Source organism: Brachyhypopomus gauderio, unplaced genomic scaffold (genome assembly GCF_052324685.1).
Source record: "Brachyhypopomus gauderio isolate BG-103 unplaced genomic scaffold, BGAUD_0.2 sc80, whole genome shotgun sequence".
Lineage (NCBI taxonomy): Eukaryota > Metazoa > Chordata > Actinopteri > Gymnotiformes > Hypopomidae > Brachyhypopomus > Brachyhypopomus gauderio.
Window position 1 is genome coordinate 805,013 of NW_027506901.1, and position 19,988 is coordinate 825,000.

The 19,988-nt window shown below is 44.1% G+C and overlaps 1 protein-coding gene across 1 annotated transcript in view; it reads left to right on the forward strand.

Moving 5' to 3' along the window:
• sptbn4a (spectrin, beta, non-erythrocytic 4a) overlaps window positions 1–19,988 on the forward strand; it is a 66,113-nt gene that overhangs the window by 12,245 nt on the left and 33,880 nt on the right. The window contains exons 3-7 of the mRNA XM_076991054.1: window positions 4,236–4,601; window positions 4,990–5,241; window positions 5,316–5,405; window positions 6,032–6,310; window positions 7,866–7,996. Coding sequence (XP_076847169.1) covers window positions 4,236–4,601; window positions 4,990–5,241; window positions 5,316–5,405; window positions 6,032–6,310; window positions 7,866–7,996 — 1,118 coding nt within the window. The remainder of the gene's footprint in view (window positions 1–4,235; window positions 4,602–4,989; window positions 5,242–5,315; window positions 5,406–6,031; window positions 6,311–7,865; window positions 7,997–19,988) is intronic.

Below are 19,988 nucleotides of genomic sequence, written 5' to 3' on the forward strand. Positions count from 1 at the left end.
GTGTGTGTGTTGTATATGTGTGTATGTGTGTGTATGTGGGCTGTGTGTGTGATTGTGAATGGTGGGTGTATGTGGGCTGTATGTGTGTGAGTGTGCTGTATATTTGTGGGTGTATGTGGGGTGTGTGTGTGTGTGAGGGTGAGTGTGTGTGTGCTATATATGTGTGGGGGTGTATGTGGGGTGTGTATATATGTGTGTGCTGTAAGTGTGTGTGTGTTGTATATGTGTGCATGTGCTGTATGTGTATGTGTGTATATGTGTGTGGTGTATGTGTGTGTGTGTGTGTTGTATATGTGTGCGTGTGCTGTATGTGTGTGTGTGTGTTGTATATGTGTGTGTGTGTGTTGTATATGTGTGTGTGTGCGCTGTAAGTGTGTGTGTGTGTTGTATATATGTGTGTGTGTGCTGTAAGTGTGTGTGTGTGTTGTAAGTGTGTGTGTGTGTGTGTGTGTGTGTGTGTGTGTTGTATATGTGTGTGTGTGTGCTGTAAGTGTGTGTGTGTGTGTGTGTTGTATATGTGTGTGCGTCTGCTGTATTTGCGTGTGTTTTTTGCAGTCTCTGCAGTATGTGGGGGAGCAGTCAGAGTGTATGCCAAAGGAAATGCACCACTGCAATATCTCTCACACACACACACACACACACACACACACACACACACACACACACACACACACGCGCGCACACACACACACACACAAGTACACACACATTCTCACACACTCACACACACACACGTACACACACACCCACACACACGTATACACACACACACACACACACACGTACGTACACACACACACATTCTCTCTCACACACACACACACACACACACACACACACACACACACACACACACACACACGTACTTACATGCACATGTACACACACACATGTACATACACACATTCACATGTATACACACACACACACATACACACATTCACATGTACACACACACACACATTTACATGCACACACACACATACTTAAATACACATGCATACCTACATATATATATATATATGTATATATACATAAACATATACACAAATACCATATACACAAACATAAACATACCATATAAACAAATTGTAACGATCGAAGGAGGAGGCACGACGATCGACGTTGAAGTGGTGAACATATACTTTAATGCAACAAACACAGGTGAAGTCCAGCGCGATAGCGCAAGCACATACAGACAACTCACGCTGGCACGAACTCAAGATAAAGACGAGCACGAGACATTGCGCGAACACACATTAAATAGGTGATCTACGCATATCCTCATTATCACAAGACAAGGCACATGTGCGACTACGAACACGCTCACAGACGACCCACACCCACGGAACTACAAACATGGACATAACGGCACGCAGACAATGTAGCGACACGCCCACAAGGAGGGGTCCGGAGCTGTCACTGTGACAGAGCCCGCCACCAGGGGCTCGCTACTCCCGGAGCGTCCTGCAAAGCTAAAAAGCCCCGAACCTACACCGACGGGCAGGTCCGGAGCCGCCAGGATCACGAGCCCCCGAGAGCCATCTCCCCTGATGGTGGGAACCACCGCGAACAGCTCTAAAACACCCTTCCTGGGAAGACAGGGGAAAATACATTAAACACGGACACAATCACAAACACACACACTGGTACATTAAACACAAACGGCACAAGAGGGAAAAGGGGATTAGGGAAAAACATTGGGACGGACAAACACACAGGCACCGGCAGCCACGACACCATTCGGGCTGCCTGCCACAGATCCAGCAGTGGCATGAGGCGAGGCAGGTGTAACAGGGGGCGGAGTCCCTCAGGACCGAAGTCCGAGTGCGCCTTGCGCTGTTATGTGCTCCCGCTGACCGTGCGCCCGGTGGCTTCCCTCGGGGAGCTTCGGCCACCCTGCTGGGCGCTACCGGAGGGCTGGCTCTGCGCCGCACGCTGGCTGGTCTCCGTGGCATCTCCAAGGGCGCTCCGAGCCCCCACTTCAGACCGCTGGCCACACCAGGGCCCTCTCGCGCTCCCGGAGATACCTGCGCTTCGCCCCTTGACATCTCCATATCCTCATCGTCCTCAGAGACACTCCTACCCAGGGACATGGGTTCCTCGGGGGTCGGCCAGCGTGAGCAGCTCATACTGCTCCTCTCCGAGGAATCACAAGGAACCTCCTCTCTTTCCTGGTCTCCCTTCTCCATCCTGACGGTCTCCTCAGAGCAGACAGAGAGGCTAGTGTCCTCTTCGCTTTCGCTGTTCTGCTCGGAGGGGGGAGAACTAACAGACAGAGGAGGGCTGACGTCTTCCTCTAACGTCTAATACTCGGTAGGAGCCGAGTAAACGGACGGTGGGGGGCTGGTGTCCTCATTCTCCTCCCCGTAGTACTCGCTCTCTTCCTCTGAATACACAGAGGGAATAGGGCTCTCCTCCTCTCCGGAATCTCCGCTTCCGAATTCGGGAGGGGTCAGGGCAAAGGCGCCTACACCCACCACTATGGGCTCACTGGACTCCTCTTCGGGGTATGCCAGTGTCGGAGGGCAGTGCCTCTCGCTCCATACCCTCTGTGCGGCCAGCCGGAAGCATTCTGCCTCCGACTCGGCCGCCTGAGCTTGACGCAGCTCGCACAAACCGGGTCCTGCTGCATCCCCACAACTGGTACCTGCACATCGGGGCGACGCGCAGGGGAAGAGGCGTGATGGCGCTTGGCCTTCTTCTTCCCCTTCTTACGTGCAGACGTGTATCCTGGCATCTTGCGGCTCGTCTTTCTGTAACGATCGAAGGAGGAGGCACGACGATCGACGTTGAAGTGGTGAACATATACTTTAATGCAACAAACACAGGTGAAGTCCAGCACATACAGACAACTCACGCTGGCACGAACTCAAGACAAAGACGAGCACGAGACATTGCGCGAACGCAATGAATGAACCTATATACATACCATATACACAACACCGTATACACAAACATATAAACATACAATATACACAAACATACACATTCCATATACACAAACATATAAACATATACACAAACATAATATACACAAACATGAAAACATATACACATACCATATACACAAACATATGAACATATACACATACCATATACACAAACATAAACATACCATATAAACAAACATATACACAACACCATATACATAAACTTATATACACATATACACATGGTCTTTACTTCTGGAGGAAAAAAGAATAGGAGCAGATGAACAGATATGAAGTATTACTGTAACAGAAAGAGTGGTGAGAGTGAGAGAAAGAGAGAGAGAGAGAGATAGATATCTGTATGTGTAACTGGGGTATTCCAGAGGTATGGGAATTGATGAACTGGTTTAACTGGACAGTTACGAAGCTGAATACCTCTGTTGTGCCTTTATCCAACAAATAGTGCCATGGCAGTATATAGATGCTGACATACCTGTGTGTGCTGATATACCTGTGTGTGCTGACATACCTGTGTGTGCTGATAAATTAAATTCTCTCAACCTGAGACAACTGGTTTGTTCACAACAGAAGTAAACTTAACAATAAAACCTCTATTCGTAATTAAATAAATCAAATACCCAGTCTGGTAGACATTCGGGAACTTAATACTTAAGTATTTCTGCCTCTTCTCCGTTTGTGTCGTGTGTCACTGGTGTGCTTGGACACGCGTGTAAAAACACTGGATTTGATTGGCTACCATAACGCTGCCTTAGCCAATCGCTTACTGACTTGTTAAGTTAAACAGGTGTTACACCGAGAATTGTGACCTATCGAGATCTGTTACTTCTCACTAGCCTGGGCAGCGGTCCGCTCGCATTACTGTTAGTATATCAATATATAGTAACGCACCACTTTTAATGACCAGTAACGTCAACGGCATTGAAACGACAGGAAAAGTAATTAATTATATTATCCCGTTACTGACAAAATGAAGCCGTTACCTAACGCCGTTATTTCGCAACACTAGGGCTGACATACCTGTGTGTGCTGATATTCCTGTGTGCTGACATACCTGTGTGTGCTTATATACCTGTTTGTGCTGACATACCTGTGTGTGCTGACATACCTGTGTGTGCTTATATACCTGTGTGTGCTGATATACCTGTGTGTGCTGATATTCCTGTGTGTGCTGATATTCCTGTGTGTGCTGATATTCCTGTGTGCTGACATACCTGTGTGTGCTTATACACCTGTTTGTGCTGAGATACCTGTGTGTGCTGATATACCTGTGTGTGTGAACAGGAAGGAGAGGAACTGATCCAGGAGCAGCCAGAGCTGCGTGCTGTGGTCCAGCAGAAGCTTCATGAGATGCGAGAGTGCTGGACCCAGCTGGAGAGCACCACCAAGGCCAAAGCTCGCCAGCTCTTTGACATGCAGAACCACCGCACGGGCGAGCCGGGCCCGTCCAACCTGTCTCTGCTGGACCAGCACCTGTCTGTGCTCCAGGATGAACCCCTCACAGGCACCACACCCAGTGCACACGCCTCACACGCTACGCCCACCTCACACGCTATGACCACCTCACACGCTATGCCCACCTCACACGCTATGACCACCACCCTCCTGCCACCTTGCACCACCTTCAGTCAGCAGCTCCAGAGGATCCAGGTGAGCAACAGCGCCTCCTGGCAGCAGCCCTACACAAATACATCCAGCTCTAACTCACTACATTACAGGAAGGTCGGTAGTGAATGGTGGTTTGAGGCTTTTTCTTATTCTTAATTCTTCTTCGTCTTCTTCTTCTTATTATTATTATTATTATGACATATTTCTCATTTGTATTCTGTTGGAAAAACACTTATTTTTATAATTCCTGTAATGTCATTGTGAACAAAACACTAAGTCAAAAGATCAGATAAAAATCAGAATTGGAGCCAGAGACCTATTACTTTCTGCATTTATGCTAATATATGCTAATGAATTACAGTGCTCTTTCTTAATTTTGCTAAACAAGAATGAATTGATCATGCTTAATTAATTTTGTTTTCTAATTCAGTCGATGGAGGCTCAGATGCAGCACTACCAGGGTGTAGCAGAGCTGAGGGGCGGGGCCAGTGTCAGTGGGCTCAGTAATCTGGGCGGGGCTCATCTGATGCAGCGTGGTCCAATAGGAGTGGAAGATGAGGACAAAGGGGGCGTGGCTGAGACACGAATCTGCCGTCTGATTGAACCTCTGAAAGAAAGGAGGCGGATCCTTCTGGCCTCCAAAGAAATGCACCAAGTTGCACAGGAGCTGGAAGATGAGATCGTGAGTTTTTTTTCAGTTTTCATGCACACATCCCTGCTTTCTTCATCTCTACATCCTGATCTTCTTCTCTGTAGGTCTGGATTCAGGAGAGCCTGCCTGTGGCCTCCTCTAAGGAATATGGCATTAACCTACAGAGTGTTCAGCAGCTTGTGAAAGGCCATGAGGTGAGAGCTGGAAAACAGGGCAATTAAATGTGTGATATTTTAGCTGAAATGTGGAATGTCTGTAGTGATATGCAATGTCTGCAGTGATGTGGAATGTCTGTAGTGATATGGAATGTCTGCAGTGATGTGGAATGTTGTTAGTGATGTGGAATGTCTGCAGTGATGTGGAATGTCAGTAGTGATGTGGAATGTCAGTAGTGATGTGGAATGTTGTTAGTGATGTGGAATGTCTGCAGTGATGTGGAATGCCTGTAGTAATATGGAATGTCAGTAGTGATGTGGAATGTCAGTAGTGATGTGGAATGTTGTTAGTGATGTGGAATGTCAGTGCTGATGTGAAGTTTGAATATAGTGTGTGTCTTTTACAAACATTAAAATAATTCAGTAGCCAAATTTGCCTATAAATTTGTTAATGGTGGTCTTTTAACAAGCTTTGATTGGATCTGTAAAAGTTTCTATTCATATGTAGTGTTCCTGGGTGGCTGATGGCAATGTCTTGAAATATTGAGTGTGGTATTAATATATTTATTGCATCAGGACATTGTTAAATGTTATAACATTGTACACACACTGTTCCTGTCTCTGTTTTAATTGATAGGCATGTGAGGTTTGTGATTGGTTCGCAGGCTTTGCAGATGGAGATGCAGGCACGAAGGTCACGGCTAGAGGAGGTTTTAGAGAGGGCAGAGAATGTTGCTGCCCTCCGAACTCCAGAGGTGGAGTTTGTGAGAGAAGGAGCACAACATGTCCGACAGCTGTGGGAAGTGCTTCAGGTGGAGGTGCAGCGTCGCACTGTGATGCTGGATGCAGTTAGCTCCGCCCAGCAGTATTACACAGAGGCTTCAAAGGCGGAGTCTTGGCTCAGTGGGCAGAAACTTCATGTTCTCAATCAGGAGAACGGCAATGTGAGTGCTGTGGTTATACCCACAATACACCTGCACAGATCTTATCACATATACACTACATATATACTCCATATATGCTACATATGTATTATTACATATATGCCACATATACACTATATATATACTCCATATATGCTACATATGTACTACATATGTACTACATATATACTACATATGTACTACATATATACCACATATATACTATATATATATATATATATATATATATATATATATATATATATATATATATATATATATATATATATATACTACATATATACCACATATACTCCATATATGCTACATATGTACTACATATATACACCACACATATACTACAAATATACTCCATATATGCTACATATGTACCACATATATACCACATATATACTATATATATACTCCATATATGCTTCATATGTACTACATATATACCACATATATACTGCATATATACTCCATATATGCTACATATATACCACACAGTGGGGAACCGTCAGGGCCCTCTACGCCCTCTCAGAGGGCCTAAAATATTCTTAAAGCATTATATATATAATTATCCAATTTTATTTTATCTACTTACAGTTTGACATTCGACATCTAAACAATTACAAAAATATAAGCAAATAAAATATTCACCCGTGTCTATTCAATCTGTGTTGGAAGGTGAGGGGTTGAGTGGAAGCCTGTGAGCCTGTGTCTCCCCCTATCAGGACTGTGATGCCCGCTGTTCGTTTACAGAGGGCCTGGCAGTTATAATTCAGCGCAATACCAGTTTCAAATGACAGCAAAATTGACCAATCATATCTTCTCTCTTAGTGGGCGGGCTTAACTGTATGATAATTTCCGCCCGCTGTGGCGACGCTAGCTGTCGTTAGCACCATCGCTAGCTAGTTTCGATTCATCCCTTTGACGTCCTCGTGCGCGTTGTTTACATATTCCGCTTCCGAGAACCACGGAGCTGTGAACCTTATTTTGTTTGGAAACTTATTTTGCTTAAGATGTTATCTAGTACAGATATTATTGTTTATTGCGTTTTTAAAGCTGTACTGTCGTCTCAGTTTTTCTTTATTTAGTTTATTAAGAAAGGAAAAAAAAAATTTCGGGGGGGAGGGGGGGGGGTAGCGGGCCCAAGTTTAAAGGTCACGGTTCGCTGCTGATACCACATATATACTGCATATATACTCCATATTTGCTACATATGTACTACATATATGCCACATATATACTGCAAATATACTCCATATATGCTACATATATACTACATATATGTTACACATGTACTACATATATATTACACATGTACTACATATATACCACATATATATTACACATGTACTACATATATTACACATATGTTACACATGTACTACATATATACCACATATACGCTGCATATATACTCCATATACACTACACTACATAGCTGTAGTCTGTGGTCAGTGTTGTATGGTGTACTCTCTATCTCTCTCTCTCTCTTTCACACACACACACACACACACACACACACACACACACATACACATACACACCCTAACCCCTTACCCCACAGGATGAGTCAAGCACACTGAGGTTGCTGAAGGATCAGTTGGCTTTGGAGCAGAAGGTGGAGAGTTTTGCAGAAACCGTGACCTTCCTGTCTCAGCAGTGCCGCCGTATGCTGGAGCAAGGACACCCTGACAGGTAAACACCACTATAAACACCTGTGACAGGTAAACAAACACCCTGACAGATAAACACCACTTTAAACACCACTGACAAATTAACAAACACCCTGACAGATAAACACCACTTTAAACACCACTGACAAGTTAATAAACACCCTGACAGATAAACACCACTTTAAACACCCCTGACAAGCTAACAAACACCCTGACAGGTAAACATCACTTTAAACACCCCTGACAAGCTAACAAACACCCTGACAGGTAAACACCACTTTAAACACCCCTGACAAGCTAACAAACACCCTGACAGGTAAACACCACTTTAAACACCCCTGACAAGCTAACAAACACCCTGACAGATAGACACCACTATAAACACCCCTGACAAGCTAACAAACACCCTGACACATAAACACCACTTTAAACACCCCTGTCAAGCTAACAAACACCCTGACAGATAGACACCACTATAAACACCCCTGACAAGTTAACAAACCCCCGGACAGATAAACACCACTTTAAACACCCCTGACAAGCTAACAAACACTCTGACAGATAGACACCACTACAAACACCCCTGATAAGCTAACAAACACCATGACAGGTAAACACCACTATACACACCCCTGACATGCTAACAAACACTCTGTCGGGTAAACACCACGTAAAACACCCCTGACAAGTAATCAAACACTCTGACAGGTAAACACCATTTTAAACACCCCTGACAAGTAAGCAAACACCCTGACAGGTAAACCAACATTCTGATAATTACTCACTGATTTAAACCCCATGGAGAATTTCAGAGTGAAGAGCAGCAACACTCTATACCAGAAGTGGCCAACCTGCGGCTCACGAGCCGCATGCGCTAACACTTTTAAAACCGGCATAGTGGAAAACGTGAGACTAGTGGCATAAAGTATCTGTGCTATTGTGATTGTGCTTTGAATCTCGCGAGACGTGGTTCTTCTGTCACACGTTTTGGCATAAGCCACATACGAGGTGCAGCAAAGGCACTGCAGACGACTGAGGGAGGCTTCAAAATTACTGGTGGTGTGTGTGTGTGGGTGTGTGTGTGGAAGGGATGGGTGATGTTTAAGCGTGCCCGTGTGTATGATGTGGCTCTTTGCTGTAACAAAGTACAAAAAGGTGGCTCTTGGTCTCTGACAGGTTGGCCACCCCTGCTCTATACGATATGGTGTAAACACAAAGATCTAAACCAAACCAATATCTAAAACTTACACCAAGATGTTGTAACGTATTGACCAGACAGAGAGGGAACTGCGGAAGTATACCGCTTTTATTCAAATGAGTCACGTTTACAAGAAACGGCAAGAGTATCACTAGCGCTAGGTGTAGTAACAACAGCAGCGTTTTCGTGGGATGGTCAGGACGGTCCAGGGTCATAACGGGGGGGGCAGAATCCGGGAGGTACAGGAGGGCTAGACAGGAGGCGAGGTCTGGAGAGAAGACCTCGCCTCCTGTAAGATACAGTGAAGCGAAAACGGGAAAAAAACAGTGCCCACCGGGCTTGTCGTGGATTCAGGCGTCTGGCCGACTTCAAGTACTCAAGATTCTTGTGGTCAGTATAAACTATAAAGGGATGTTCCGCTCCTTCTAACTAGTGACGCCATTGTTCAAGGGCGAGTTTGATGGCTAGGAGTTCTCAGTTTCCGACATCATAGTTCATCTCAGCAGGTGATAATTTCCTGGAAAAGTAGGCGCAGGGGTATAACTTAGGGGGGTTCCCCTGCCGTTGTGAGAGAACAGCGCCTACTCCTACTTCAGAGGCATCTACCTCCACGATGAACTGGAGCTGTGGGTCGGGAAGATGCAGAATGGGAGCGGATGTGAAAGCCTTTTTGAGGAGTGAGAACGCTCTGTCCTCTTCGGCTGTCCAGGTGAAGCGCCGATTTCCCCCACCCCTTAAGAGATTAGTCAAAGGGGCTGCTAACTCACCAAAACCACGGATGAAACGGCGACAGAAGTTCGCAAACCCCAGGAATCTTTGTAGTTCTTTCATGGAGCGGGGCGTCGGCCACATCGTGACAGCCTCCACCTTTCCAGAATCCATGGAGATCCGACCAAGGGAGAGAGTACACCCCAGGAACGTCATCGATGAGCGATGAAACTCTTCTCTGCCTTTACATAGAGATTATGTTCTCGTAGGCGTTGTAGTACAGCAGAGACGTGTCGGACGTGTTCCAAGACAGAAGGGGAGTAAATCAGGATGTCGTCAATATAAACGAATACAAATTTATCTATCATATCGCGGAAGATCTCATCCATGAATGCTTGGAATACGGAGGGGCTGTTTGTCAGTCCATACGGCATTACTAAGTACTCGTAGTGCCCTCTGGCGGTAACAAAGGCAATCTTCCACTCATCGCCCTCTCTGATACGGATCAGGTTGTAAGCACTCCGTAAATCCAGCTTTGTGAACACGTTAGCTCCCATGAGGCGTTCCTGTGATGCGGCGATAAAAGGGAGAGGGTACGTGTACTTGGATGTAACGGCGTTCAGGGCACGGTAATCAATACAAGGACGCAATCCCCCATCCTTCTTTTCGACGAAGAAGAAATCGGCCGCTACTAGAGAAGTGGAGTGTCGAATAAACCCTTTCTGTAGAGCTTCAGTGACATATGACTCCATCGCCAGATCTTCAGGACGTGACAGAGGGTAAGGTTTTGTCTTGCGAGGTAAGGGGGCTCCAGGTAGGAGGTCTATTGCGCAATCACAGGGACGATGAGGAGGTAGACGACAGGCGCTATACTTGTTGAAAACGTCAGCGAAGCTTCGATACTGCACCGGGACAACGTCAGACAGAGGAGAGTCGGGGCTTTCCACCGAGGAGGACCGGAGGGGTAGGTGCATGCATTCGCTGAGGCAGCTGGCCTTCCACCGTATGAGCTCGCGTCTTTTCCAGGAGATTTCTGGGTCATGTGTAGACAGCCACGGGAATCCGAGTATAATGGGATCTCGGGGTGTGGAGATGAGGAAGAATTCCCGCATTTCGCTGTGGAACAGGCCTACTCGCAGTTCAACGGGACAGGTACGAAGCGTTATTATACCCTCGCCTATAGGTTGACCGTTTAGTGAATTCACCTTCAAGGGAGGTTCTACAGGTAAGGTGGGGAGGCGTAGGTGATGGGCTAGATCCCAATCTATAAAATCACCAGCAGCTCCCAAATCAACCAAAGCTGACACGTGCGTGACTATACCTCCCCAGGATATTTGTACGGGTAGATTGACTTGGTTATTTCTTCGGGTAGCTAGTAAAGACTGACACATAAGTGGGGATCTACCCAGCCGCAAGGACTCGTCAGCAGCATGAAGGCTAGTGTCACACATCTGGGATGGCGGTGTGCAGGATGCGACGAGGGGGAAGTCAACACTATTAGAACGGTAGGTTCTCAACAATTTGTCAACGTGTATGGCAGCTTGGACGAATTCCGCTAACGTGAGGGTTTCACTCCTGCAGGCGAGTTCGACCTGTACATCCGTTTTCAGACCGCGGCGGAATACCGTTTTCAGGGCCGAGTCACTCCATCCACTCCATCTGGCCAGTGTGCGGAACTCCCTTGCATAGTCGGCTGCACTTCGTTGTCCTTGTTGGAGTTCGTAAAGTCGGTCCCCAACGTCACGGCCGTCTGCGGGATGATCGAAGACAGCTCTGAACAAGGCAGTGAACTGATTCTCGGACTGGAGAGCTGGGTCGTTAAAGTTCCACAACGCTGTGCCCCAAGTACCTGCTACACCCGTGAGAAACGACAGGATGAAGTGAATCTTCTGCAGTTCGGTCTGGAATCGTGCAGGGTGGCTGCGGTCAGGAGACCCATCGTAACGCTCAGGTTCTGCTACGGGGACGTTCATGGTTGTAGAAGCAGCAGCGGTGACCAGACGGACAGTTTTCTGGAGCGTAGTGATGTTTACCCCTTGATCCTGTATGATCTTCGCGAGTTGGTGAATCGTCTCGGTGAGTGTCGTAACGGTAACTTCTGCTGGATCCATGTCAAGCGCGAAGTATTCTGTAACGTATTGACCAGACAGAGAGGGATCCAACTGCGGAAGTATACCGCTTTTATTCAAATGAGTCACGTTTACAAGAAACGGCACGAGTATCACTAGCGCTAGGTGTAGTAACAACAGCAGCGTTTTCGTGGGATGGTCAGGACGGTCCAGGGTCATAACGGGGGGGCAGAATCTGGGAGGTACAGGAGGGCTAGACAGGAGGCGAGGTCTGGAGAGAAAGCAAGGGTCAAAGCACAGGAGATCGAACAGGCAATGGAAATGCTTGGTATGCTGCATGGGAACGGCAATACTTTGCGACGAGGAAGTGGTGGGAAGGTGTATATATGTGACTGAAAAGGGGGCGTGGTAATTAGTAGCAGGTGTAGCTGGGAGGGACATATCAGACGGCATTCCTTACAGATGTAAACACCTACACCAAGATCTAAACACCTCAGTGGGGAACCTTCAGGGCCCTCTACGCCCTTTCAGAGGTCCTAAAATATTCTTATTCTCTGATATATATATATATATATATATATATATATATATATATATATATATATATATATATATATATATATATCAGAGGTGGGGACTCGAGTCACATGACTTGGACTCGAGTCAGACTCGAGTCATTAATATTAAGACTTTTGACTTGACTTGAAAAAATATTCAGAGACTTAGACTTGACTTGGACTTTTACACCAATAACTTGGGACTTGAATTGGACTTGAACCTGTTTACTTGCAAAGATTTTTTAACCCCAAATCTAAATTTTAAAACGCATATTAATATTTATAAAGTGCGCCCCATTACTTTCATTTCCGTCCTTCTGACGCAGACCGGCGTTACACCAGATTCTGTGACCGTCGAGTTTTGTGACCACAGGGGGCGCTATTTCACAGTTTCTGTTCAGAGGCACAAACGCTTTACGAATGCTACGTAAACTACGCTGATGCATTTTCTTTACTTGTTTTGTTGGTGTCCACGAGACAAAATATGACAGATGTTTATATTTACATTTTATCATCTCTTAATTACATAAATGTACTTAAACAAGATTTACCATCCCCTCACTATTGCAGCCAACAAAGAAATCATGAATGGGATGTACAGGTGAGCCTTTTTAACTGGGGTCACCAATTCTGACGGCAGCCATCAGAATATGTGACCCCACTGAATCTCCAGGTAACAATAGTACACCGTGACCCCACAATAACAGAAAACAATGAAAAAATAACCCTAACCTTTTAATTAGTCTATATTTAAACATTTTATCCAAATGTTTAGAATAACCATTCGTAAATGACAGCATCTTGCTTACGATGAAGCTTGCTATTTTTGTGTAAAATGATGTAACGAAACATTCTTGTTTAAGTACATTTATGTAATTAAGAGAAGATAAAATGTAAATGATCTGTCATCTTTTGGCTGGCGGACACCAACAAAACGAGTAAAGAAGTGCATCAGCGTAGTTTACGTAGCATTCGTAAAGCGCTGGTGCCTGTAAAAAAAAAAGACTCAAAAGGACTTGAAATTCCAAGTTTCAGACTTGGGACTTGACTTGACGGTTGCCTGTCTTGACTCGAGACTTGACTCGGGACTTGAGGATAAAGACTTGGACTTACTTGAGACTTGCAAAACACTGACTTGGTCCCACCTCTGATATATATATATTTAGGGGTGGGCATAGATACTTTTTTTTAATCTAGATTAATCTCACTGAAATCTTGAAATTAATCTAGATTAATCTGCATTAATCTAGATTAATCTATATTAAAATGGCTCATATGCGTGCTACCCAAGTAATGACACTAAAAGTCAGATAGGGTTTCTTGAGATAGGGTTTCTTAATACAGAGGGTGTATTAGACCAGGGGCTCATCTCCTGTTTCCAAAATGCATCAATGACTGCTTGAGGAAGCTGTTCTACTTTGATACTTGAAGAAAAAAAAATGCTCAATAAAATGTAGGCTACTTGTGTTCAATGGTTTATTCAGTTGAACATGAATTTGTAAGCCTACATACTGTACATTAAATAACATGTTTATTCAGCTAAACATGATATTTGAAATGTAAGCCAACATTTAGTACATTTAACCTCACGGACGTAATTTTCAAAAGTCAGTTTTGGTCCTCTGTAGTTTTAACGGTTAAAAAGAAATATTTAAATAGCGCCGAATCTAGCGCTAGGACCATGCAGAAAACGACTGCTCCGAGCTCCGCTCCGGTAATACTTTACGTTCCTAAAAATGAATTTTCCATGAAGCAAACCTGGCGATTTCGTGGCTGCATCCATGTAAAAAACTCGTTCTCGCCCCTACTGTGCAATTTGGTTAGGAATACAGCCGAGCTAAACTATCAAGTTGAAAGTCATCCTAGTTTGTTTACCCATTTTGACCCAGTTCCCAACACAACTTTAAGAATAGATTAACGGCAATAATTTTTATATCGCCCGATAAGAGTATCAAATTAACAACCGCCGTTAACGCCGCTAATGGCCCACCACTAATATATATATATATATTAGGGGTGGGATGCGATAAAAAAAAAATTTTCTAATTAATTAGAAGCTTTGTAATTAATTAATCGAAATTAATCGCATTTTAATCGTATTTCAGTATTTAACATAAGAAATATTAATTTAAGTTTGAATGATGAATGAATCAATGATATTGTTACGGAACAGCTCCGGACCCTTCCCTGTGGGCGTGCCGTTACGTTGTCTACGTGTCGTTGTGTCCATATATATACTTCCGTGGGTGTGGGTCGTCTGTGAGCGTGTTCATAGTCTCACCCAGAGCCGGAGTGGCTAATCGGGAGATTCGGGAGGATTCCCGATGGGCCGGCTCATGTCAGTCTCTAGTTTGGGCCGATTGGGAGGAAAAAATAATTTTGGGCCGGATTTGGGCATGAAACTCCCGGGCTGAAAAAGTAGCCCACTCCGGCCCTGGTCTCACCTGTGCCTTGTCTCGAGATCACGAGGGTCTGTGTTAATCACCTATTTAATGTGCGTTCGCGCAGTGTCTTTGTCTAAAGTTCATGCCCGTGCAAGCATCCGCGTCAGCGTGCTTGCACCATCTGTGCTGGGCTTTGCGTGTTTTTGTTTAATAAACGTTCTGTGTATCACTCCAAGACGCTCGTCGTGTCTCCTCCTTCCTCCGGCACGCCAGCGTCACAGATATAAGCATAAACTTCAACATCTTGTTTATTTTTCCACCAGTCTACTATACAGACCAATATATGATTGCAGAAAGCAGAGCAAACATTTTTCAGAACACTGGAAATTCTGACCAAAAATGTTTAATTTTGGGAGTTTTGCTCAGGATATTGGAAGAATAAAAAGAACTGAAGTAAATCAGAAGATGTTTTTAATACCATTTTAGACGGTAGACTTTTTCTTTAATTTCCCAGGCCTCTGCCACAGCCATAAAGTCCTCTGCACAGGCATCTCCATGGTGCCTAGAAGTGGTCTTCTGCATGCTCAAAGCAAGTGACTGGATGTTCCATTCATCGTCTATACGGATACGGACCCAAATGCCATCCCATCGGGACCCAGAATAAATTGTTAAAAATATTTTTTAATTTTGACGGGAGAATTAATTTTAAACCGGAGCATTTATGTTACGTCCCCCACCCCGGACCACATGTCAGACCTATCTACCAAATTTGGCCAGCAGAAAAATATAGTTGATTAGCCCTGATCTATAATATGAGCTCTCACACCAAGATAATTATGTTGGCTTGCGAAGCAGCCAACATACTGTTCTCCCTATTCTTCTTTTTCTTATTATTATTCTATTCGACTTTTCGGTAACTTTCACAGGTCGCAGTTTTTGAGCTAGAACCTTGAAAATTGGCAGGTTCACAGATCCCATATGGAAGAAGTGTGCTTGTGCTTTTGGGACATGTCGGACATACGGTGTCCTCAGGACAAGTCCTCAAAGTTGACTTTTTCCCATAGAGAATGAATGGCGGAATGTTCATAAATGTCCCCAGTTAGTGTGCTGTCATGAAAAATCTCCTGGATAAACAGCTGTAAATTCCTTCCACTTTCATCTAGAAGCTCCATTTAAATTTTAAATGAGAGAGATATTTGTCCTTTCTGGCACGCCAAAATATCTAATCATTTTATCAATTACTTTTAGAGTTATGAGCATTTGTTTGGCACTAGACACCGAAAACTGCCCCATTAACTCCCATGTTAATTTCTCAAAATCAGAACTGTCTTTTTCACAATTTGCCTCTGTGTTTAACTTGTCATAAATCAGAAAATATTGGGTCAAACAACACATAAATTACACCAAAATGATCAGCCAAGGGTCCTCTCTCATACAATATCTTCGGTTAAGCGATACGTTAAATAGAGCCCGAAGTACGACCGTTTGTTCGGAGGGTGCAAATCACATTAAACAAGGCGTCTACAGTGGCAGAGACCGTGTTTCAGTTAAGGGATTTTTCACAATTTGCCTGTTTTTAACTTGTCATAAATCAGACAATATTGGGTCAAACAACACACAAATTACACCAAAATAATCAGCCAGGGGTCCTCTCTCATACAATATCTTCGGTTAAGCGATACGTTAAATAGAGCCCGAAGTACGACCGTTTGTTCGGAGGGTGCAAATCACATTAAACAAGGCGTCTACAGTGGCAGAGACCGTGTTTCAGTTAAGGGATTTTTCACAATTTGCCTGTTTTTAACTTGTCATAAATCAGACAATATTGGGTCAAACAACACACAAATTACACCAAAATAATCAGCCAGGGGTCCTCTCTCATACAATATCTTCGGTTAAGCGATACGTTAAATAGAGCCCGAAGTACGACCGTTTGTTCGGAGGGTGCAAATCACATTAAACGAGGCTCCTCCACTCAGAGTGGTGTCAGTTATGTTGAATGTGTCTCCCCCTCCCCCCACACACGCGCACACACACATGCATCTCTCTCATACCCACTCCACACAGACACACACAGATGGAGCAGAGGAACAGATGGGGAAGATGGAGCAGAGGGGCAGATGGGGCAGGTAGAGCAGCAGGGCAGGTAGAGCAGCGGGGCAGATGGAGCAGACGGGCAGATGGGGCAGATAAAGCAGATGGGGCAGAAGGGCAGATGGATTAGAGGGGCAGATGGGGCAGATAGAGCAGATGGAGCACACACGCACGGAACCTCTTCTCTCCCTCAGTCCCTGCAGCAGTATTAACTGTATAACTGAACAACCACTCAATTTTAACTAACCCACAACCAATTACCCCTCAACAGTAATTGCCCCACCACAGGTAAGTACCCCCTCAACAAAAAAATCACATCTAAACAAGCTTTTAACATAAATTACACAGTAATCTTAATAGCCATCAACAACAATAACCCCAACAGGTCAATAACCCCTCAATATCAACTACCCCACAGCCAATTACCCCTCAGCAGTAATTGCCCCAAACAGCTATATTACCTATTAACTGCAACAACACCATTAAACGAATAGCCTTCAACAATATCAAATACATCTGCATTAACTACCCCAATGGCAATAGCCCCTCAACAGTAATTGCCCCACCATAGGTAATTGCCCCTCAACAACAAATACAACATCTAAACAAGCTTTTAACAGGAACTACACAGAAATCTTTAAAGCTATCAACAACAATAACCCCAACAGGTCAATAACCCCTCAATGTAAAATACCCCACAGCCAATTACCCCTCAACAGTAATTGCCCCACCACAGGTAAATACCCCCTCAACAAAACATTCCACATCTAAACAAGCTTTTAACAGGAACTACACAGTAATCTTAATACCCATCAACAACAATAACCCCAACAGGTCAATAACCCCTCAATATCAACTACCCCACAGCCAATTACCCCTCAGTAATAATTACCCCAAACAGCTAAATCACCTCTTAACATTAACAACACCATTAAACTAATAGCCTTTAACAATAACAAATACATCTGCATTAACTACCCCAATGGCAATAGCCCCTCAACAGTAATTGCCCCACCACAGGTAATTGCCCCTCAACAACAAATACAACATCTAAACAAGCTTTTAACAGGAACTACACAGAAATCTTTAAAGCTATCAACAGCAATAACCCCAACAGGTCAATAACCCCTCAATGTCAACTACCCCACAGCCAATTGCCCCTCAACAATAATTGCCCCACCACAGGTAAATACCCCCTCAACAAAACATTCCACATCTAAACAAGCTCTTCACAGGAACCACACAGTAATCTTAATACCCATCAACAACAATAACCCCAACAGGTCAATAACCCCTCAATATCAACTACCCCACAGCCAATTACCCCTCAGCAGTAATTGCCCCAGACAGCTATATTACCTATTAACCGAAACAACACCATTAAACTAATAGCCTTCAACAATAACAAATACATCTGCATTAACTACCCCAATGGCAATAGCCCCTCAACAGTAATTGCCCCACCACAGGTAAATACCCCCTCAACAAAACATTCCACATCTAAACAAGCTTTTAACAGGAACTACACAGTAATCTTAATAGCCATCAACAACAATAACCCCAACAGGTCAATAACCCCTCAATATCAACTACCCCACAGCCAATTACCCCTCAGCAGTAATTGCCACAAACAGCTATATTACCTATTAACCGCAACAACATCATTAAACTAATAGCCTTCAACAATATCAAATACATCTGCATTAACTACCCCAATGGCAATAGCCCCTCAACAGTAATTGCCCCACCACAGGTAATTGCCCCTCAACAACAAATACAACATCTAAACAAGCTTTTAACAGGAACTACACAGTAATCTTAATAGCCATCAACAACAATAACCCCAACAGGTCAATAACCCCTCAATGTAAAATACCCCACAGCCAATTACCCCTCAACAGTAATTGCCCCACCACAGGTAAATACCCCCTCAACAAAACATTCCACATCTAAACAAGCTTTTAACAGGAACTACACAGTAATCTTAATAGCCATCAACAACAATAACCCCAACAGGTCAATAACCCCTCAATATCAACTACCCCACAGCCAATTACCCCTCAGCAGTAATTGCCCCAAACAGCTATATTACCTATTAACCGCAACAACACCATTAAACTAATAGCCTTCAACAATAACAAATACATCTGCATTAACTACCCCAATGGCAATAGCCCCTCAACAGTAATTGCCCCACCACAGGTAATTGCCCCTCAACAACAAATACAACATCTAAACAAGCTTTTAACAGAAACTACACAGAAATCTTTAAAGCTATCAACAACAATAAACCCAACAGGTCAATAACCCCTCAATGTCAACTACCCCACAGCCAATTACCCCTCAACAGTAATTGCCCCACCACAGGTAAATACCCCCTCAACAAAACATTCCACATCTAAACAAGCTTTTAACAGGAACTACACAGTAATCTTAATACCCATCAACAACAATAACCCCAACAGGTGAATAACCCCTCAATATCAACTACCCCACAGCCAATTACCCCTCAGCAATAATTACCCCAACAGCTAAACTACCCCTCAACTGCAACTACCCCTTTAGCCAAATACATCAGCATCAACCACACCAGTCAATTTAGTAGCTGATGCCTAGTGCTACACTGATCATATTGATGCCATTTGTCTATCCTCCCCTTCTTTCATTTCATTCATCCCTCCATCCTCCCATAGGAATGCATTGATTTCATCAATCTCTTAATTTTCAAGATATAGTAATCAAACTTGGTAAAATGACTCAGGAGCTGATGCGTAGCACTGCACTGAATATCATATTGATGCCATTTGTCTATCCTCCCCTTCTATCATTTCATTCATCCCTCCATCTTCCCATAGGAATGCATTGATTTCATCAATCCCTTAATTTGCAAGATATATTGATCAAACTTGGTAAATCACTTAGGAGCTGATCCCTAACACTACACTGAATAACATATTGATGCCATTTGTCTATCCTCCCGTTCTATCATTTCATTCATCCCTCC